At 58.1% G+C, this 22,093-nt stretch overlaps 1 protein-coding gene across 17 annotated transcripts in view; it reads left to right on the top strand.

Annotated features, from left to right (window-relative positions):
- Positions 1 to 22,093, top strand: part of TSNARE1 (t-SNARE domain containing 1) — a 115,423-nt gene that overhangs the window by 42,456 nt on the left and 50,874 nt on the right. For 12 of the 17 annotated variants that reach the window (XR_010658655.1, XR_010658656.1, XM_065902901.1 and 9 more), the window contains exons 5-10: positions 3,289 to 3,366; positions 4,072 to 4,141; positions 8,273 to 8,363; positions 9,527 to 9,601; positions 10,056 to 10,115; positions 15,971 to 16,129. Coding sequence is in view for 13 of the 17 variants with exons in the window: in XM_065902901.1 (XP_065758973.1) it covers positions 3,289 to 3,366; positions 4,072 to 4,141; positions 8,273 to 8,363; positions 9,527 to 9,601; positions 10,056 to 10,115; positions 15,971 to 16,129 (533 nt within the window). In the remaining 4 variants the exon portion in view is untranslated. Of the gene's footprint in view, positions 1 to 3,288; positions 3,367 to 4,071; positions 4,142 to 8,272; positions 8,364 to 9,526; positions 9,602 to 10,055; positions 10,116 to 15,970; positions 16,152 to 22,093 lie in introns of all 17 variants that reach the window. The other 5 variants (XR_010658657.1, XR_010658658.1, XM_065902903.1 and 2 more) reach the window with 2 other exon arrangements.

Genomic DNA, 22,093 nt, shown 5'->3' with positions numbered 1-22,093 from the left:
CCATGCCAATTTAACTGATTTCTGCTGACCTTTAATGTTTCCTTCCTGTGTCGGGGTTAATCTGTTTTTGTCAGATCACTGACTGGGGACTTCTTTTCTAACGTATTTATTGCTATAAATTATCCTCTCCGCATTACTTTATTTACTCACATTTGTATATATTATCTTTTCATTCAGTTTACAATATTTTCTAATTTCCTTGGTGAGTTTTTTTCTTTACTAATGGTTGTTTGGAAGTGTGTTGTTTTTCTAATAATGGTCTATTTCCAGGTCTCCTCCTGTTATTGATTCCTAGTTCTGTTGTGGTCAGAGAATATATTGTGCGTGATTCCAGTGTGTGCAGCTCATCGAGACTCGCCTTGTAGACTGAGGTGTCGGCAGCCTCCGCGGGCTCCTTGTGCGTCTGATGAGAGCGTGTGCTCAGCGGCGGAGGGGAGCATCCTGGAATGTCACTCGGTCGTGTTCTGGGGAGCGCTGACGGCCAGCTGATCCGTCTGCCCGTCTGCTCCCCGGGGAAGGCCCGGCAGCCTCTGTTGCAGCGATCTCTGCTCTGTGTTTTCTCAAGCTGTGACGCGAGGCGCACCCTGCGGGCCTTCTGTTGTCACCACCGGTAGTCCCCGGTGCTGTCGTAACGTCTGCCTGGCCCCTGGTGGGCCTGTTGTCCTGAGCGCCCCTCCGTCTGGTGTCAGCGTGGCTGCTGGCTTGTGACTGCTCTTGTGTGACTCACTGTCCGCTCCTCCGACGTGTAAGCCGTGACTTCCTGGAGCGTGAACCCATGCGGGCCTTAGGAAGCATCACTGCAGCAAGGCTAGTGCAGATGCTGGGGTTCCAGGTGAGCTGTTTCAGATCCTGAAAGATGATGCCGTGAGAGGGCTGCACTCAGTGTGCCAGCAAATGTGGAAAACTCACCAGTGGCCACAGGACTGGAAAAGGTCAGTTTTCTTTCCAATCCCAAAGAAAGGCAATACCAAAGAATGCTCAAACTACTGCACAATTGTACTCATCTCACATGCTAGCAAATAATGCTCAAAATTCTCCAAGCCAGGCTTCAGCAATATGTGAACTGTGAACTTCCAGACTTTCCAGCTGGATTTAGAAAAAGCAGAGGAACCAGAGATCAAATTGCCAACATCCGCTGGATCATTGAAAAAGTAAGAGAGTTCCAGAGAAACATCTATTTCTGCTTTATTGACTATGCCAAAGCCTTTGACTGTGTGGATCACAATAAACTGTGGAAAATTCTGAAAGAGGCGGGAATACCAGACCACCTGACCTGCCTCTTGAGAAATCTATATTGCAGGTCAGGAAGCAACAGTTAGAACTGGACATGGAACAACAGACTGGTTCCAAATAGGAAAAGGAGTACGTCAAGGCTGTATATTGTCACCCTGCTTATTTAACTTATATGCAGAGTACATCATGAGAAATTCTGGGCTGGAGGAAGCACAAGCTGGAATGAAGATTGCCGGGAGAAATATCAATAACCTCAGATATGCAGATGACACCACCCTTATGGCAAAAAGTGAAGAACTAAAGAGCCTCATAATGAAAGTGAAAGAGGAGAGTGAAAAAGTTGGCTTGAGGCTCAGCATTCAGAAAACTAATATCATGGCATCTGTCCCATCACTTCATGGCAAATAGATGGGAAACAGTGGAAATAGAGGCTGACTTTATTTTGAGGGGCTCCAAAATCACTGCAGATGGTGATTGCAGCCATGAAATTAAAAGATGCTTACCCCTTGGAAGAAAAGTTATGACCAAGCTAGACAGCACATTAAAAAGCAGAGACATTACTTTGCCAACAAAGGTCCGTCTAGTCAAAGCTGTAGTTTTTCCAGTGGTCATGTATGGATGTGAGAGTTGGACTATAAAGAAAGCTGAGCACTGAAGAATTGATGCTTTTGAACTGTGGTGTTGGAGAAGACTCTTGAGAGTCCCGGACTGCAAGGAGATCCAACCAGTCCATCCTAAAGGAGATCAGTCCTGGGTGTTCATTGGAAGGACTGATGTTGAAGCTGAAACTCCAATACTTTGGCCACCTGTTGAGAAGAACTAACTCCTTGGAAAAGACCCTGATGCTGGGAAAGATTGAAGGCAGGAGGAGAAGGGGATGACAGAGGACGAGATGGTTGGATGGCATTGCCGAATCAAGGGACATGGGTTTGAGTAAACTTGGAGGTGGTGATGGGCAGGGAGGCCTGGCATGCTGCGGTCCATGGGGTCGTGAAGAGTCAGACGCGACTGAGCAACTGACCTGAGCTTACCTGGGCCTGTTGTGCCCGGTGCGCTGTCGCGTCTGCTTCTGTCCGTCTGGCGCCTCTGCTTGGACTGAGTGGTGGGAGCAGAGCTGGCCCTGACCTGAAGGGGGTGATGGAGAGGCTCTGAACCCGCGCTCCAGCCTGGTCCCAGCTGGCCATGCGGGGCTGTGGTGCATGGCCGGCTGTAGGTGGCTTATCTGTCGTGAAAACCCATGTGTGTAGGGATGAATATGCCACTTTGATAGTTGCCTTGTTTCCCCTGTGTTCTTGTTTCCTTTCTCTCTTCTCCGTCGTTTCTTCAGAGTGACCGAGTGTAGTGTAGTGTGGTGTGTGACCTCCGCTGTGGGCTCACGGGTGTTTCTGATGGAGGTGGCTAGGAGTCAGTGACAGGTGTTTTTAGTGTCCCCTCACGAAGCAGCCTTGCCTCCCCCGGGTGTGTGAGTGCCTTCCAAGGCTGCCATCTGCGTCCCCTGCACACACGCTGGCTGATACGGTGTTCCTGGCGGTCCCTGCCCCCTGACTAGACCAGGAACGAGACACGATGTCTCTGTTTGCATTGCGCTTACCCGCGGCACCCTTCAGCTCCTCCCGCAGATACAGGGCCCCTTTGACCTGATGAACACCTGTTAACATTTCCTTTCCTGCAGCTCTTTCCAGCTGGAAGAGCTTCTCTCAGCATTTTTTGTCTGAGAATCAATTTTGTTTTGCCTGTTTTTGAAATGTATCTCCACTGGGTATAGAATTCTGGTTGACTCATTTTTTTCCTTTCTTTCAGCACTTAGAGGTGTCGTTCCATGGTCCTTTGGCTTCCATGGTTTCTGAGGCTGCTGTTATCCTGGGGGGTGGGCTTAGCCTCTTTGTCTTTCCTTCCATCCCCCGCTGAGCATTGCAGCCCATGTTCCATCTCAGAGGCTCTGCCAGACCCCTGGGGGGCAGAGCTGGGAGGGGGTGACTCTGTCTGAGCTCAGTGGCCCCGGGCTCCTGCAGGCTGCACAGTGAAGGTGTGACCCCCTCGCCTGTCTCCTTGCAGCCACCCAGATGGACCCAAGTGACCTCCAGGAGCTGTTCCAAGAGGCGTCGGCCAACATCTTCCAAGTCAACTCCAGCGGTGAGTCTGCCTGGGCCTTGCCCTGCCCTCGCCCGGGCTGCCAGGTGTACGGCAGGGGTCAGGATGGCGTGTGGTGCTGGCGAGCCTATTAGGTGCCCACTCCCATCCCGGGCGACTCAGCACTGCAGGCGGGGGCAGGGTGAGCCCAGTGCTGTGGTCTCAGGCCAGGCTGTGACCTTGGCAGGCACCCCCTCAGCCCCCACCTCCCCTCCCCCATCACACGCCTGTGACCTGCCCAGCCCTTGGGGGCCAGCGTGTCGGAGCCTCCCTCAGACCAGCAGGACCCACTCCCAGGTCACCGGGGCAGCAGGGTCTGGGGGTGGGGGTGAGAGCCACGCCCCACGAGGCCTGGGCAGGGCTCCCCACACCCTTGTGGCAGGGGTCAGTGCTTGCCTTGAGCCCTGAGCTCCACCAGGTCAGAGAGTGCTGGCCCCGGGAGGACAGCAGCCCCCTCCCCAGACCCAGGGAGGCCCCCCGGAGGCAGCTCCACAGAGCCCCTGAGCCCCACGCGGGCCTGGGCCCTGCTGGAGTGTGACTGTGGGGTGGCGGGCGTGAGGCCTTGGCCTGCTGACTCCGGCAGGTGCAGGGTCACTCCTCAGCCTCAGCACCCATGTCCCTGGGCAGAGGCAGGGTGGGTGGCGCACCTGAGTGGGGACCGCCTGGTGGAGCCCCGGCTGCCCCTGACCCCGGCCCCGTCTCTTGCAGTGACCTCCTTGGAGCAGAGCCTCCGGTCCTTGGGGACGCCGGGTGACACGCAGGAGCTGCGGGACAGCCTGTGAGTGTGTGTAGTGCTCGTGGGTGTGCACGGGGTGTCCTACGCCTCCCGGCTCACCGCTCTCTCTGCACACCAGCCCAACAGCTGGGTGGGCTCTCACGGGTGTCACTCCACAGGGCTCAACAATGTCCTGTGACACGCATGGTGCATTCCGCACACACCTTTTGCCTCACTGGCTCTCCCCACACTTGCATACAATACACCAGGGCACACAGAGGGCCGCACACTTGGGAACACTCCCGTGGGGACCCTGCGTGACACGGGCTGCCACTGGCAGGTCAGTGTGCAGGTGGTGGGCATGCAGGCTGGACAGGAGGGGGCTGTGTGCTTGGGGCAGTCTCTGGGGGCCCCTGGCTCTTCTCTCAGGCTGGGTTAGGCTGGGTCAGGCTGCTCTGGGGTGAGGTTCTGCTCCCTCAGGGTCGGGGCCCTGGAGGAGAAAGCAGGTCTCTGCAGGGGTCCAGCCTGGTCAGCGTGGCCGAGACTGCCAGGCCCTTCTCAGGGCACCCTGGGGGCCACCCTGGAGCCCTGTGGGCTGTGATCCCAGCGTGGCTTGGGGTGGGGCCCCCTAAGGAGGAGGCCTGCGTCTGAGCCCTTGTCCCCTTTGCCTGAGCCATCCTCCATGGGAAGGGACTCTGTGGGTGGTGGACCGCAAGAGCTGGGAGGGACATAGGCTGCTGCCAGGACTGCGTGTCTCTTCCTGGCATCGGCGTCCACAGGACAGGCCAGGGCCTCTCTCCCAGGCGGCCTCCATCCTAAACCTGTCCAGCTCAGAGGAGGCTCTGGGGCCTCTCGGTCTTGGGGAGGCTGGGTGCTTGGGCAGAGCTGAGCCCGGCGCCCCAGTGGAGGGACACAAGGACCTATCCCCCGAGCACTGTGCCTGGAGCCAAGGACCTTCCCGGTCCTATTCCATGGCTTTGCTACCCCCTGCCAGCTCTCTCTGCACACCAGCCCAACAGCTGGGTGGGCTCTCACGGGTGTCACTCCACGGGGCTCAGCAAAGTCCAGCTTTGCTACCCCCTGCCACCCCTGCTCTGTTGGGCTCCTGAAATGGAGGCTGCCCTGTAGTCTGTGGGCCGTGTGGGCCCTCCCTGACACCCCCATCGTTGCTCTGGGCCATCGAGGAGTCTGGGGCCCCCAGAGGAGAACCTGTCCTGTGGTAGCGGGTTTGACGGTCGGTCCTAGGCAGCAGGAACCCCAGGGACCAGTGCCTGCAGATGCCTCTTGTCGGGTCTCAGCAAGTGCCCGCCTTCAGCAGCTGCCCTGACCTGCCCGTATCTCTGAGACCCCTGGCCAGATTCCTCACAGGGTGTCTTGCAGTTGGGGGACCCCGGACAGGTGCCTGGCTGCACTCCGAGGTCTGGGCTGGTCACCTGTGGGCTCAGCATTTTCTTTGCTGATGATTCTTGATGCTCTGAAGTTAGTGGTTATAGCAGCAGAACAGGACTTTCTCAGGGCAGGGGAGTCCTGCCCTTGGCTCCTTGCATCCTGCCAACATCCTGGGGAGGAGGAGGGCAGGTAATGTTATTCCCATTTTACAGAGGAACAGTCTGAGGCTGAGACTGGACACATGGCCAGGCTGCGCCTCTCAGTGGACAGTCAGGCCAAAACCCACCCACTCATCTGTCCACCCACCCACCTATCCTTCCTTCTATCCATCCACGCACGCAGACCGGGACCACCCTGCCCAGTCTCGGACTCCAGAGCGAGGCACCCTAGGGCCCTTGGCAGATTTTGTGTGCAATTCTGTTGTAAATTCTTCTTTGAGTTTCTTTTTTGAAGTAGCCTGCATTGTTTTCCGATTGTGGAAGTAGCATATGCTCCCTGTGGGAACTTGGACGCCTGGGACATCGGAGGAAGTGCTGTGAGAGTGTTTTGGTGTTTCCTGCCAGCCTCTCAAGTCCACAGGCATTTTGTAGAATCACATTTAAGTGAATAGTGTTCTAGATCCCACTTTTGATGCTGGAGATTGGGAGTGCGCGTACCCCTATCACACACTGGGACCACGCCCCTCAAGGGCGCAGACTCACCGTCTGGCGAGCTTGCCGTTGAGCTGAGTTGCTTGGGCTCCTCCGTCTTCAGCGTCAGGAACCGCTGCGGGACGGGTGTGTTGCCTGTGCTGCGGCCTGCTTCTGAGTCGGGCCCCTGGGGTGGTGGCCCTGGGCTCAGGCGGGTGCTTTTCCCCACCCTGGCCCAGTGGCCGGAGGGTGTCGTCACCGGTGGTCTGGAGAGGCGGGTGGGCCCTTCTCTGGGCACTCCCTGTTCTCCCACAGCCTCAGCTTGCAGGTCCCCAACCTGCTCCGTGCCTTCCTGCCCCCCTGCGGCCCCAGGACCCTCAGCCCTCTTACCCTTTCTCCCCGTGGGGCGGCCCCTAACCAGACTGCCTACCCCGCTGGTCCTGGCCTTCCAGAGCCTTCCATGACCCCTGCCCTGGGAGAACCTGTGTATCTCCTGGACCGTTAGCATTTTCAGATGACTTGAGACCAGTGCAGGGTTTTCAAGTCTGTATTTTCTCCACGTTACCAGTTGCCAGTTTTTTATTTCACCAAGTAAGGATATTAAAAAAAAATGAGTACACGATCATCCATTGTGCCACCACATTAAAAAAAGGTATATCAGTAGATGGGATCTGATCACAGAAGAGAAGACAGTCTTTCAGATTGAGTAAGTATAGGTAGAGCCTACAAGAGCCTCACAGGGTTGAACCTGTTTTTCTCATCTTACATGAGACAGAGGTGGGCTTGCTCATTTCTGTCGCCCACCATGAGTGGCCCTGTGCCACCCCCCAGCGCGGACTCCCAGACTGGCCGAGGTGGCCTGGTCAGTGACAGTGGGGCTTGTCGACGTCAGCCCAGGGCACTGCTGGGCCCCTTGGGAAGGACCGCTGAGTGGATGGTCCTCCCAGGAGCCCTGGGCAGGAGGTCTGCCCCGTGGCCTCAGCTCTCTGCTGGACCATGTCCAGCCACATGCCGAATTCCTGCCTTCTGCTCCTCAGTGAGGCCTGGCTGGGCCCCTTCCCACTCGGCGTCAGCTCTTGCACCTGAGCCTCCAGCCCTCCCTCCACAGCCGCTGCTGCCCCTGTAGCCAGCCCGCCCCTCCTCCTGCAGATGTGCCAGGCTGGGGCGCTGGGCCCTGAGCTGCCTGTGTGTCCGGCCTTGGAGCCCCTCCCTGGACACAGAGGGTGTGAGGTGGGAGTCCAGGCTGATGCTCCTTGAGTACAATCATGCCACTTCTCGAAGAGACCACCCTTTGGATACCTTGGCACCTTTCTTAGCACTTACTTGGCCTCTCCACGCGGGTGCGTCTGGGGTGGTTCCGTTTCACTCGTCGCTGTCCCGAGACACTGCTGTGTTGTCTCAGTCACTGAAGCTTGTGGGCAGTCTGATGTCAGCGTGTACGTCCTCCAGCACTGCCCATCTTTTCTGAAGTTGCTTTGGATACTTCCGATTGGTGGGTTCTTTGGTGTCTGCCCCCGGGGCCAGGCCAGGGCCCTGCCCTCGCTTGGGCCTATGAGCCCGCAGGACGCCTGCACACAGGGTCTGTCCAGAGTCACTCTGTCCACAGGGCCCGAGGTCAGCCCTGAGTGGCGAGGGACTGGCCTTTTCAGCCCTCCGAGGTCACGCTCAGAGTCATAAACTGAGGGTCTGGCAGAGACCCTGGACCCGGGCTCCCGTGTTCCTGGGTCTGGAGCTGGGCCTCTCAGTGTGGCCCCCAGAGGGACGAGCTGTCCTCAGTGCTGGGCCCAGGGCCGTCTCTGCGGCCACCCTGCTTCCTGGCCCAACCAGTGCTGACCCCAGGGGTCCCTCCGGAGGGAGGGCTCGTAGCTGGGCCCCGGGGCTGTGGGTGCTGAGGCTTGTGTGCAGGGGCCTTGGGGGCCTGGGGACGCTGGCCTGAGCTTACGGCGTCATGTCTTCCACACCTCACCTGCCGCCTCTGGTTGCTTCCTCTCGTCCACCCCTCCCTGGGCCTGTCCGCGTGTCCTACCTCCTGTCCGTTCCGTTTTCTCTGCCTGGCTTCTCCCATCCTGTGTGTTGTCCTCTCCCCCCACGAGCCCCTGCCCACCCTGCTGCCTGCTGTGTCATCCCCCTTTCCTGCTGCCCCTGCCCCGCCTTCTCCCCCTGCACCCCCCCCCAGGCACACAGTGCAGCAGGAGACCAACCGCACGATCGCGGCCAGCGCCAGTGCCCTGAAGCAGACGGCCGAGCTCCTGCGGGGCTGCCCCCAGGTACGTTCCCAGGGACCGGAGGGCGGCGGGGGCCTGGGCACAGGGTGGGGTGATGGATGCCGAGCACGCGGCCGCTCGGGCAGAGCGCAGATTCCACCATTCGCTGGGCACCAGCGCAGACTGGACAGCGGTGCGGGTGCCCGGTGGCCCCAGGCCACGCGCCCTCAGAGGGCAGGTCTTGCTGAGCTGGTCTCACCGACCGTGGCTGGCCTGCTGCTGCCCCTGCAGCTCCTTCCTGCCCATGGGCTCACGTGGGGTGGGTGCTGACGGTGAAGACTGGGTTTGGGACTGGAGATGTAGGGCCTGGGGAGTGTCGCAGCCCTCCCAGGGGCTTATAGGAGTTGCTTGGGCAGGAGGGGTCCGGGAGCCTGTGTCTGAGTCCTGGTCCCAGGGCCTGGGACTGACACGGCTCCGGTGGTGCCGATACTGCCTGCTGAGAAAAGGGTGGGGGCTCCTGGTGGCCCGGCGGTGCCAGGATCTAGGGCCTGCCTGTTCCCTCGTTCGTCTGTATGTCCTGAGTGCTGGCTCTGTGCCAGGCTTCGTTCTGAAACTGGGTGCAGAGGTGAGCAGGAGACAAGTTCTCGTTCCATTGGGAGGACAGAGGCCGTGTGTGAGTGCTGAGGTGCTGGGGGGCAGATGACTGGTTTGCTGCCTGCAGTTCTGATGTGGGTGTGAGACACAGCCTCACCTGTGGTTAGGTGCTTCAGGGCTCAGCTCCACCTGCCACGTGACCTTCAGCTTGGGCCTGAGACCTCCTGAGCTATCAGGTGGGGGTCGTAACACCTCTCCCTGGAGTGGTTTGTTCTGGGGACCAGAACAAACACGTGAGAGCTGCAGGTCTCGTGGTCAGTGCGGACGGCGTGTGTGGGTGTGGGAGTGGGTGTGGGTGTGAGTGGGGATTGGGTGGAGATGGTGTCCGTGGTGATGCTGGCTGTGCCCCCGGAGCCTTTGCTGGCCTTTGAGGGGATGGAGGTGGTGGTAAAGTAGGTGGGGTGAGCCCAGCTCTAATGACGGAGGGAGTAGAGATGCCTGCGAGGCTGGGGCTGGATGTGGTACAGATGCCAGGTGGGCTGGGAGGAGCCCAGGAGTGTGTCCAGGGATGGAGGCGTGGCAGGGATGGGATGCGGCCTTGGCTGACTGTTGAAGCTCCACTGTCTCTGCAGCAGGAGCGTCTTCAGCTAGACCACCTGAAAACTCAGCTGTCAGATGCCGTCCAGCGCTATGGAGTGGTGCAGAAGGTGAGTCACCCGCAGGTGCCTTGAGCACCCACCCTGGGCCAGCCTGGGACAGTTCCATCCCTCAAAGTGAGGCGGGCCGCCTCGCAGACCTTTGACAGTCGCCAGGACCCGGCTGGTATGACCTCAGTATGTGTGCAGTGAGGGACGTTTTCCTCTGGAGTGCTGCCCCAGAGGGTCCTCACAAGAGCCCCCTGGAGGTGGGGGGACAGGTGTCTCTGTCCCTGCACCCCCGCCCAAGTGTGTGGGAAGAGACCGTCCAGCAGGTTGTCCCCCGGGGACACCCAGCCAGACTCCTGGTTTTCCAGAGTCCTCGGGCAGCTCCGTTCTCTTGGAGCTGAAGATGTGCTTCGCTGTTGGTCGTTGTCCAGAGCTTCGTGTTTATCTGACCATTTCTTCTCTCGTCCCCACTTTTTCTGTCCTCCCCACCTTCCTCCTCTTGTACTTTATCCTACAGAAAATTGCAGAGAAGTCCAGAGCACTGCTTCCCACAGCGCAGAGGGGTGGCAAGCAGCAGGTGGGTGCTGAGTGTTTCCTGTGGTCAGTGGGCGTCAGGGGACAGCATGGAATCTGTGCCCTTGGGACTCCGGGGAAGGGCAGGAACGACCAAGGTCTTAGTGTACAGCACAATATTCATAGATTTAAATACGTATATGAGAAAGGAAGTGTGAAAATCAGTGATCCCAATCTCAAGTAGCTAGAATAACAACAAAAAATTAAATCCAAAGAAAATACATAGGAAAAAGCAGAAATCAATGAAGTATAAAATAGATGCACAATAGACAAATTCAACAAAGCCAAAAGTTGGTTCTTTACAATGAGTAATAAAATAAAGTTCCAAATTGCTAGTATCAAGAATGAAAATACATATATTGTTAAAGCTTCTAAAAATGAAAAAAGTAGTAAGATACTATGAACAACTTTATGTCTATCAATTTAACAACTTACATACAAATTTTTAAAGAAAAATGTAACTTACCAAGATGTGTAAAAAATCTGGAAAGTGCAGTATTTATTAAAGGAATGGAATCCATAATTTAAAAACATCCTAGCAATGAAATTTCAGACCAGATGGCTTTAGTGATGAATTCTCTCAAATATTTGAGGAATAAATAATACCAGTTTACACAAACACTTACATAGAATATAAAAAGAGAATACCTCTCACCTTGCTTTATGAGGCTAGTTTATTAATTCCAAATTCTTATGAGGACTTTGCAAAAAAGAAAATAATAAGATGTCTTATAAGCTTAGAAGCAAATACTCCTCTAGCCAAAATATTAAAAAAAATTCTCTATTTGTCTGCACTGGTCTTAGCTGTGGTGTGTGGGATCTAGTTCCTTGACCAGAAATTGATCCCAGGCCCACTGCATTGGCACCATGGAGTCTTAGCCATTGGATCACCAGGGAAGTCCCCTAACCAAAATATTGATAAACTTAAGTCTAGCAATGTATAGAAAGATAGTACACCATTCTAAAATGGGATTTATTCTAGGAGTGCAAGATTGGTTTACATTCAGAAATAATCAGAATAATTTATCATGTTAATACAGTAAGTAAGAATATCTACTTGATCATCTCAATAGACATGGAAGAGCATTTGGTAAGATTCAACATCCACTTAGGGAGATGCAAAATTTTCCACAAATGAGGACTAGATAGGAATGCCTTTATTCTGATAAAGGGTATCTTCAAAAGTCCAGCAGTCAGCAGCGCACTTGCTGGTGAGGTATTAAAATCTTTTCTCCTGAGAGTGAGGGTGAGACGTGGTGTCCAGGACTATTGCTTCTGTTCTCATTGTACTGCAAGGAATATCTGCTGCAATAAGACTGGAGAAAGAAATAAAAGGTATAGAAACTGGGAAGGAAGAAATTCTCTCACAGACAACATGATTGTGTAACTAGAAAATCTGAATGAATCTGGCAAAACTTAGAATTAATAAGTGAATGTAACAGGATTTCTATTACCATGTTAATGTGCAAGAAAACATTGTTGGTGCCAGCAAAAGATTATTTGGAAATAATGTTAAAAAGAGATAGCACTTATCATAGCATCAAAACTAGGAAGAAATCTATGACCAGTTGTTGAAGCCTCTGTATAGAAAACTACAAAACATTATTGAAGAGAGATTACAGATTAAATAATTGAGGGGCATGCTGTATTTGTAGATTGGAAAATTTGATATATCACGAAGTCAGTTAAAAAAAACAAACAGAAGTCAGTTCTCACTGAATGGTTCTATATGTTCAATACAATCCAGGTAAAAATCCTAGCAGGTTTTGAATGTGTGTTTAAATTGTCAAGCTGATTACAAAATGTATATGGAAATATAAAGGGCCCCAAATAATGAAGACAGTTTTGAAGAACAGAACTGGAGGATTTACACTCCCAGGTATGTGGAGCAGAGCTGCCTGTAGACACAGACCCACACATTCATGATTGTCTGGGTGGTGGGCGGTGTATCGCCACATGGTGGGAAATGCAGATCTGCTCAGGGCTTGATGCTGATCGGCGGACAGCTGAGCTGGGACAGGTTCTGTTGGGCACACAGCAAGTCCAGGTCCAGTCACGCCGCCCACTGGTGTCCATGTCGGAGCTGCTGGGGAGCAGCATGCAGGACAAGACGTGCACACAGGCGGCAGCTGGCTCAGGCCGTGTTGGACCTTCCAGGCCAGGGCCATTGCTCTGTGCCTGGAAAGGGACTGGAGGACTGTGGACACCAGGCTACCACCCCCTGCAGATCCTTCCCCTCAGCTCGCCCAGCTCAGAACGCTCTCCGGGATCACAGATCTGGATGGGAACAGTAAGGCAGGGAAGTGTCTGGAAGCTGCCCTTGGAGGCTGTCATCCTCCCGCACAGATGAAAATGCACTTGCTGTAAAGAAAAGTAAACTTGACTTTGTTAAAGTCTGTACACCCCTGAGAGTGAAGAGGTGACCCTCAGAATGAGCAAAGGCATTTGCACAATGCATATCTGAAAAGGACTTACATCCACAATATGTAGAGATCTCTTACAAATCATGAGTGCGGATGGCTGCATATCTTGTCTCTTACATAAGATAAATGCAGACAATTCAGAAACATAAAAGGCAAACACCTTGGGTGGGCACACTGGAAAGGGACATTGGAATGGTTGGTGAGCACATGGATGTGTTCTCAGCGTGTGTCGTTGGAAGCAGAGTGAACCCACGGTGCTCCATCTCTACACACCTTGCACACAACTGAAAAGAACAGTTGAAAACTCGGGAGGTAGCCATGTGCCAGGGAAGCTGTAGAGCAGCTAGAGATCTCACGCGCTAGCCTGGAGTGTGCGTGGGGCCCCTACTCTGGCTGCTGAACATGTCTGTGGAGTGAAATGTCTTCCTGCCTTGGCCTTGCAGCTCCTCCCAGGTGTGTACCCACTGGAAAGTCACATCAAAGAACGCTGAACACAGCACAGCACGCAGCAGCTGACACCTAGGGGAGGGCCAGCCTAGAGCCTTTGTGCTGAGTCCGTGCATGGAAGACTGGCAGTAGAAGGAATCGTCTGTGGCCAGCAAGGCCTGGTGACACCTCAGACACACGCTGAGTGCAAAGAGCACAGAGGTCCAAACCAGGCCAAACCAACAAGAGTGGGAAGCCAGACAGCCCTTGCTTGGGGGCAGCGCCATGAGTAGGGGCCTGGCATGTCCGTATCTTGACCTGGAAGTCTTCCTTTTGTTACGACTCACAGACCTGTCCATGTGTGATTTGTGTGTTCAACTGCTCATGCCCTATTTCAGTAGAATGTTTCCTAAAGGGGAAGAGAATGGCCAGCAGTGCTTCTGAGAAGTTATGAAAGGTGATTTCCAGGAATTTCGCAGCCTGTAGTTGGTGAGCTGACACTGCAGATTCAGCCTGAGGATGCTGCTGCGCTGATGCTCGAGTTTGGGGCTGCCATCTGCAGGCTGGTTGTCCTGGCAGGAGCCAGGGTGCCCACCTCTTCTCCTCCAAGCCGAGTGCTAGAGTGGCTGGGAGCAGGTCGACCTCCTTGGCTGTGTTGGCCGCTGCCTCAACTGGGTCCTGGCTCAGCCTCCAACCTGGGTCAGGCCCAGCCGGTGGGCAGCACCCGGGGGCTTCTGGGCCGGCCACTGTCCCCAGGCAGGGCAGAGCCTGCCCCGCGCTGGGAACACGCTCCAGCATGCTGCGCCAGCGTCAGTGGCGTGCGGTCCCCGGAGCCCCATCCCCGTGTCTCACCTGGACATCTGTGGGGGCCTCCTTAGTCGTGTGTCCCTCTCAGAGCCACCCCCCAGTGGCGGCTCCGTTACTTACCATGGGGCCAGGGAAGGATTGGAGCATCTTGCCAGTCCTTTGTTCCGGGCTTTGCAGAGCTCCCAGAGATGTCCGTCAACTGACCACAGCCTTTGCTGTTTGGAGGGATGGACGACCAGCCTCGGGGCTGCTGCACAGAAGCTGTGTTTCCCAAGAGTGAGACCGGCTCTCGTCCTGACCCCTGCCCTCCCGCCCGAGTCACAGATACTCCCACACGGAGCCCTGGGTCAGAGTTTGCGAGACAGTGGCCTGTTTCCCAGAGTCCCTGAGAGCCCTGGGTCCTGCCTGGCCACTCACTGGGCTCCATCTCTTCTCACGGGAAACTGCTTGCCCCCCCCCCCCCCACACACCCAGCAGTCACGTTGGATTGTTGGATCGTGGGCATGAAACGGACATGTCGGAGCAAGGACCCAAGCCCTTGGCCTTGGAGCAAAGAGAAAGCCGGCCTTTGTTGGCTGCCCGGCGAGCTGGAAAACCATCCCCTGGCTGCGTCCTGCGCTATGGCCCCAGCGCCCTGCCAGCAAACCCTAATCCCGGCTTCGGAGTTCAAGACCCAGACCAAGGCTTTGTGAGAAGACAGTGCTTTCTGATCCGTTCAGGAGGGGGCTGGGCGGGGCCAGCTGCCTCTCCCTCCCTGGTGCCTTGTCCTGAGCCACTTGGGGAGGGCAAGCCGTACTGTGGGAGCCAGGGCACGCGCCCACGACTGCAGGGAGGCTGGGCCCCTTTCTTCTCGCTTTCTGGGGCCTTCTCTGAAACCAGACTCCAGGTGGCCACACGTGGCACCTGTGCACTTCCTCACGTCATGCGCCTGAGTCACTGTCACTGGCCCGCCCGTGCTCCTGGTTGTGCTCCCAGCCCATGCTGGCCAGGCTGTGCTCACTGCAGGGCTGCAGAGGTTGTGTCCGCGCCTCAGTCCCCGGTGCGGGTGCACGGCTTAGGCTCTTCCTGCGGGAGGTACCCCGGGCCACTGGAATCAGTGGAGCTCAGGGCCAGGTGCTCTGTTTTGGAGCAGCCTCTGCTGCAGGGAGGGTGGTACCTTCGGGATCCCCTGAAGGCACGGGCCCCCCCCACCCCCGCCATGCCCCATGACTCCCTCGCACGGGGACTTCTGGCGCCCCATGGCCCCTGATTGGGGCTTTCACACATGCTTCCTAGTTGGGGCCTTGCTCTCATCCACGTCTACCCTGTCCATGGCTCTGGACACAGCCCTATCACATGGACGTGGAGGCTGGGGTGGGAGAAGTTAAGAATGTGCTAGGTCACACAGCTGTCAGCAGAGCTGAGCTCTCCCAGTTCCCTCGCCTCAGGGGCCTAGGGTGGGCCATCTGCGAGGGGCCCCAGGTGTGCCCGGCAGGGGTAGGGTGGGCGGAGAGCACAGCCCCGCGGTGAACACAGGCTGCGGACCACGGGTGTGGGTTGCTGTTCCCGTCTGACGGAGGAGAAGGCTGAGGCTGAGTGTGGGCAACGGGCCTGAGCCTCCGGCGGGGCCGCTTCCGGGCCTGACCTGATGCGCCCCGCAGCCCAGGTGGGGCTGGGGCTGCAGGTGTGGGCACACGGCCTGGCCCTAGCCAGCCCCCGCCTGCTGCTGCCCGCCTGGCACCGCTCACTTCCTCCGCCCACAGTGGGAAGGGAGGTGATAATTGCCACCTTGGACGAGGAGCGCTCGTCAACAGTTTTTAGATCTTTTATTTTATATCAATCCATCCACGTGTTTATTTATGTAAAGGCCTCCCTGGCTCTGGGGATGAGGTGAACACGTGGTCTGGAGGGAGCGCGCTGGCTCTGGGAGGAGGACAGCTGCATGTGGACATGCCCCCTGTGACCATGGGGCTCATGCCCACCCTGCTGGGGCCCACTGCAGCCAGGCCTGGGACGGCCCGGGCTGGGCACTCAGGCCGCGGACAGGGCCTGGTGTCTGCCCCCCATCATGGTGGCCCCAGCACCCGCGGCACTGTGGGGCAGCCCCAACTGACAAGGCTGGGGCCTGGCCTCTCCAGGGCCTGGCTGGGGGCTCCGGGTGCCTGGTGCAGGCCCAGCCCGGCAGCAGTAGGCTGTGTGGTAACAGTGGTCTGTGTCTCGGCAGAGCCCCCAGGCCGCCTTTGCTGAACTGGCTGACGATGAGAAGATCTTCAATGGGGGCGATGGCGTGTGGCCGGGCCACGAGCAGGCGCTGCTCCCTGAGATCACCAAGGAGGACCTGGAGGCCATCCGGCTGCGCGAGGAGGCCATCCTGCAGATTGAGGTGCGGCTGCGTGCATGCACGCGTGAGTTGGGCAGGGGGGCCGCTTGTTTTTTCCCCTAGTTTGCACGTGTGTAATACATGCTGCCAGACATTTCCCTAGCCGGGTGTGGTCTGTGACAGCTGCCGGAGGTGTGCAGGCCCCTGAGTGGGTGTGCGAGTGTATGAGTGGACATGCAGGAGCAGGTGTGCAGGTGAGTGTACGAGCCAGTGAGTGAGTGTGCACCGGGGCCTGTCTGCTGTTGTGGGAGGTGCGTTTATTAGAATGTGGCTCTCGGGATGCTTGGTTCTCTTGGTGGTGGCCCCGAGCCCCTGAGTGTGTGTTCCCTTCTCCCTCTGGGCCTCGGTTTTACCTGTAGGAGAAGGTATTGGGGGTCTGCCTGCCCCCCAGCCCCTAGGAGCTGTGTTTCTGGAACCAAGTTTCCCTGAAGCAGCTTCTTTTAGAAGAATGGGTACTTGGGCTGAAAAACTGAGTCACTGGCTGAAGAACCATCACCGTGTCTGCAGTGGGCAGGTCTGCACTCCTGAGGGCGGTGGACGCCCCCTCACTGCCACCCCCGCCCCCATTCTGCCCGGCAGAGCCTGCGAGGAAGACGCACGGGCCGTCTTGGAAGACAGGCCTCTCCTCTTTGCCGAGCTGGTCCAGGAAGGACCGGGGACACACGGATGTTCTTCCCTGCTGCTGGCATGCGGGGCCCGCTTCTCCCGAGAGCTCAGGGGGCTGAGCTGTGGGCTGTGGCTGGGCAGCTGTGGGCTGCCCTCACAGCTCAGGGGGCTGGCAGGCCTGTGGCGGGAGGGACCCGCTGCTGCTTCAGCTCCAGAACTGAAGCCCTCTTAGGAGGACCCTCGGGCCCACAGGGGTCGGGCCGCCTGCCTTGGTGGGATGAGGGGCTCCAGGGTTGACATGGCCTTGACCTGGCATGCAGGGCGCACAGGTGCAGACTCCACTGCAGGACCCAGCTTGGGGACACGGGTGGGTGGGGTGACCCCCCGGAAACATGGAGCTCCTGAGCAGGGGCAGGCTCCACTCTGAGGTCCAAGCCCCAACGGGCCATGGGGTTGGTTTGCTCAGGACATTGGCCTGTGCCTTGATGGCCTCTCATGGCTGACACGCTGCAGGAGAGGACCCCGGGGTGGGGTTAGGGAGGCCCAGGTGCTGCCAGCCCGTCCTTGTCCTCATCTGAGCGGTGAGTATGGTGGGTTCACGGGAGCCGTGGACAGGACCTGAGGCCAACCTCACCGTTCTGCTGTGTCCTCACCTGTGTGTGGGTGACGCGGTATGCAGCAGGCCTCGGCTGGAGGGTGATGGGCTGGGGTTGGGGTCAGCACCCCTGGCCTCCTCCCCTTCCTCCCTCCTTCCCCTCCCCCACCCCCGTCATCTTTGGAAATGGGAAAAACGGACAGATTGTCATTGGCCATCACTCAGCCCTCCCCCAGGTTTGCAGCTGTCCTGATACCAGCGCGGGCCTGGGCGGAGACTAGCCAGCCCCGCGCCTGCCTATGGCAGCAGAGGCCTGTCCCGGGCGGGTGGCGGCCCCCAGCCCCTCCAGGGGCGCCTGAGCCCCACTGCCCAGGTTACTCAGGGGTTGTCCGTCCGGTCTGCAGGGCCAGGCTGCCGTGGGCGGGCAGAGCTCTGGGGAGGGGCTGAGGGAGCAGCCTCAGGACGACACCTGGGGCATTCCTCTCCCTGGCTGCCTCAGGGTGTTCCACGTGGAAACTGCTTACCGCGCCCACTCTGCCCCCAAGTTCCCGGGGGGCGTTGTACGCGGGTGGTTTATGCATGCACAGCATCGCCGGACGGGGGGAGACCTGTGGTCCCGGAGCCCCTTTGAGGCCCTGGACTGCCCTCAGGGACCTCCCTGTTGGCTGGGCGGTGGGGGTGTGGACAGATGGGGAACTGAGTCCTGACTTTAGGTCCAAGTCTCTGCTAGCTGGCTGGTGACCTGGGGCTTGCTCCTCACCCCAGTCATTGCTTCTGTGAAATGGGGGGCTTGCCGGCCAGGGGTCAGGTGGTGAGTGGGCAGGAGACTGAGGGCTGCCAGGGCCTCTGTTGATTCTGGGCCCTTGCCTGGCTCAGTGGCCCCTGGACCTGCATGGTTAGGTTTCAGATGAGGGTGTCTTGCTATTTGAGGAGATGGGCACCTTGAGGACCTCCACCCAACCTCCCGGGGCAGCCCATCCCCTGGCAGCACCAAGTGTCCTCTGAGGCCCCCTGGGGGCTCTCCGTCTGTGGGTGGATGAGGTGTCCCCACCGCCCTCTTCCCTCTTGCCCCGCGGACCCCCCAACCCCTGCCCTGGGCTCCTGTGCCAGGCCGAGAGGAGCTCGGAGACTGCAGGAGCTAGGCCTGCGGGTGGGCCGCTCCAGCGGGAGGGCGCTCACAGTACACTCTGGGGTGCCTCTAGGGCTCCTCCTTCCTACCCTGATTCAGTGATCTCTGGCCTCCCACCTGCGGGCCCCTCCCCGACACTGGTCCAAGGTGGGTCAGCACTCGGACCCCAAAGCTCCCATGGCCCCGAGGGTCGGGGTATCGATGCCGCTGGGGGACACTCATGTTGCGGGTTGGGGATGCTCGGCAAACAAAGTGGGGCATCCCTGGTCCACTGTGGTGAGCCCTGCCGCTTAGGCCGGGCTGAGGACCGGGAGACAGGGTGGGCCGCTCCCAAGGGGCAGGGGTATGCCTGCGGGTCCCCTTCCCTGGGAGACCACCCTCCCAGAGGGCGGGGACAGGGCCTCCAGAATGGCCTTCTCCCGGGGCCAGCGGCTTGCCCAGTGTCCCCACAGCGGCAGCTGGCTCGCTTTATGGGCCTTCAGTGCACTTGCTGTTGGCCAGATACTAACCGGTGACCCCTGCTCCATCCCTGGAAGGCTGCCCCCCACTCTGCTGGCCCCACGTGGCCCCGTACTCCTGCTGCCCTCTGGCTGGCTCTCGGGCACATCCTCCCGGGCTTTCTCCAGCCCTGGGGCGGTGTAGCCCCCCTCTCAGACCTGGGCTTTTTGCTACCCCCTAAGTGGGCTCTCTTGTCTCCCTCCCCCAACAGTGGGGCCGAGGTCACAGGATCAGAACCTGGCCAGTGCGTCCCCCCTCCCCACCCCTCCCGAGCGTGGACCCTGCTGATACGTCAGCAACTTGTTCCCTTTTATCTTCAGGTTCTGCCTCACATGTTCCATATCTAAAGTTTCATTTCTCTGCATTGTCTAGCATGCTGTTTAATTAATTATCTTGTTACTATTCCTTCTCCTGCAGGAGATTGTAAGCCCCATGGAGGCAGAGGTGTTGTCTATCTTAGTCTGGGTATGTTCCTGCTCCTGCAGGATGCCTGGTTCTGTCTGGGCACTCATTGCCTTTCTCTGGGACAGACAGATCAAAGGGCTGGTGGGGAGAGAGGGATGGATGGTGGGGGTGTGGATGGATGGGGGATGGATGGATGGATGGTGGGGGTGTGGATGGAGGAGGTGTGGATGGATGGATGGTAGGGGTGGATGATGGTTGGGGGGTGTGGATGGATGGGGATGGATGGGGAATGGATGGTGGGGGTGTGGATGGATGGGGGATGGATGGATGGATGGTGGGGGTGTGGATGGAGGAGGTGTGGATGGATGGATGCTAGGGGTGGATGATGTTTGGGGGGTGTGGATGGATGGATGGATGGTGGGGGTGGATGGTGGTTGGGGATGGGTGAGGATGGGGGTTAGATGGATGGTAGGGGTGGGTGGATGGTGGGGGTGGATGGATGGGGGAGGTGTGGATGGATGGATGGTGGGGGTGCAGATGGATGGGGGATGGATGGATGGTGGGGGATGGATGGTGGGGGTGGATGATTGTTGGGGAATGGATAGATGGTAGGGGTGGATGATGGTTGGTGGATGTGGATAGATGGATGGTGAGGATGTGGATGGATGGATAGTGGGAGATGGATGGTTTGGGATGGATGATGGGGTTTAGATGGATGGCTGGAGAGGATGGGGGAGGGGGAGGGGGGTGGATGGGGGAGGGGTGGGTGGATATGAGGGGGGGTGGGTGGCAGCTGAATGGATGAGAAGCTTCGAGTGTTGGGATTCCACAGAAGATTTGTGTTTTAATAAGAGGGCTCTGCTGCCTGTATGTATGTGCATCTGCAGCCCACACAGAAGTCTGGTAGCGCAAGCACCCCCGTGCTCCACATTTACTGAAGCCGAGGTGGAGGCTGGGAGCGGGCGTTTCACTTGGCTGGGACCTGGCAGCTTGTGTGAGGCAGAGCCGGGACTGTGGCCAGCGCCCGGCTCGAGAGCAGGGCCGTCCTGACGGCGGTGCTCTGCTGTCTCTTCCCGGTGGAGGGTGCGGCAGGGCCCTGAGGCCGCCTGTGCGGAGCCCAGAGCCCAGGAGCCTGCCCGCGAGGCCCAGCTCTGCCTCCCACCTGGTCACTCAGCTCCTGTCATGGGGGCTTCTTGCTCTCTGGAGGACAGGGCAGGGCCGGGTCTCCCTAGGGGTAGGAGGAGGTTGAATGAGATGGGCGTGTGCCTCCAGCCACTGCCAGGATGTAGCGGACTTGCTGAGGTCCACCTGTGGTGGACCAGAGTCACCTGTGGGCTCCCAGTAGGGTCTGCCCACGGCATGCACTGCCCTGGCCCCCTCTGCCCCGCCCGTCGCACCTGAGCTCACCTGTGAGGCCTGGCGCCCCTGCCCCCTTCCTGGGCTGCTCTGTCACCTGACCCACCAGCTGCTCTGTTGCCATGGCTACCTGGCAGGCTGAGGAGGGAGGGGGCTGGGGTGAGGAGGGGGCCTGGCCGCTCTACCCGTAGTTGGTGTGGTAAAGCCAAAGCCTAGGGGGAGGTTGATCTGGCCAGTGTCTAGCTATAAATATGGGAATCAATCAATAAACAAAGTTTGGCTGTTCCATTAGCTGGAACAGTCGTCTCTGTAGGTGGATGGTTGCCAAGATCCTAATTATGAGAAGAGATTGCGTGGTAGAGAAAAATGCAGCGGTATTTTCTTTCCTTTCGTGGTTAAAAGTGGAGGGAACACACACGCACACACAGACACACGCACCGAGGTTTTATTATGTCCTGTGCAAGGCTGTTATTCCTCAGTGCCAGTAAAAGAAGAGAGAAGATTCCGTGAGAGCTTTTAATGAGTTCTAGTTTTAGAAGCAATCAGGATAATAATTGCATGATTTAAACATTTACTAAGTTAAGGTGTTTTTTTCGTCTCTCCCGCTCCCTGGTGCCCACGCCTGGGCACACGGCTCCTGGTCCCTGCCACAATCATACGCCATAGCTGGGGCTGCCCCCGGGGGCTCCATCCTGGCAGCTCTGGGGGCTCCTGGGCTCCCAGCATGACCCCCCGTGACCGACCTGGCCTTGAGCTCAGTCCATGGGCCTGAGGCCTGGCCTTCCTCCTGGCTCCTGGGTCGGGCTCTGGCATGTCCACACTTTGCCTCGGCACCCTCCGTCAGGAGCCGAGCTTGCTCAGGTGCCCAGCACGGTGACTGTCCATCCCGGCTGGTTGCCTGTGTCCTGACGCTGCCGCTCAGTGCATGGGCCACTCCCCCTCGTGCCCACCGTCAGCTTCCCTGACTAGCACGCTCCGGGCTCCAGGAGTGGTTTGGGGGTGGGGGAGCCGTGGACCGAGGAGGGCCTCCATGGGCAGAGGGCCCGGGGCTGGGGGTGGGACCATGGCCTCGGGACCTCCGAGGCCGGCTCTCTACTACTGGGCCATCCTGGTAGGTCTTCCTGCCCCAGACCTCCCGGAGGGCTGGGACTGTGTGCCCACAGGTTGATCTGCCTGGGTGCTGGGACCCTGAACTCCCATCCCTGAGCAGCGCCCTGGAGCCAGCCTGATCGTCTCTGAGATCACCTAGGAGGCTGCTGCCTGGGGATCCCGGAGGGGTCTGACCCCAGGCTTGCCTGCCACCCTCTCCCCACAGTCTGGCCTGCTCTGCCTGGAGGGTGCCCCCTACTGACCCCCTCACAGTGGCTCAAGGTTGGGG

Source organism: Muntiacus reevesi, chromosome 12 (assembly GCF_963930625.1).
Source record: "Muntiacus reevesi chromosome 12, mMunRee1.1, whole genome shotgun sequence".
NCBI classification, from domain to species: Eukaryota; Metazoa; Chordata; class Mammalia; order Artiodactyla; family Cervidae; genus Muntiacus; species Muntiacus reevesi.
This window is presented reverse-complemented; position numbering and strand designations above follow the sequence as displayed.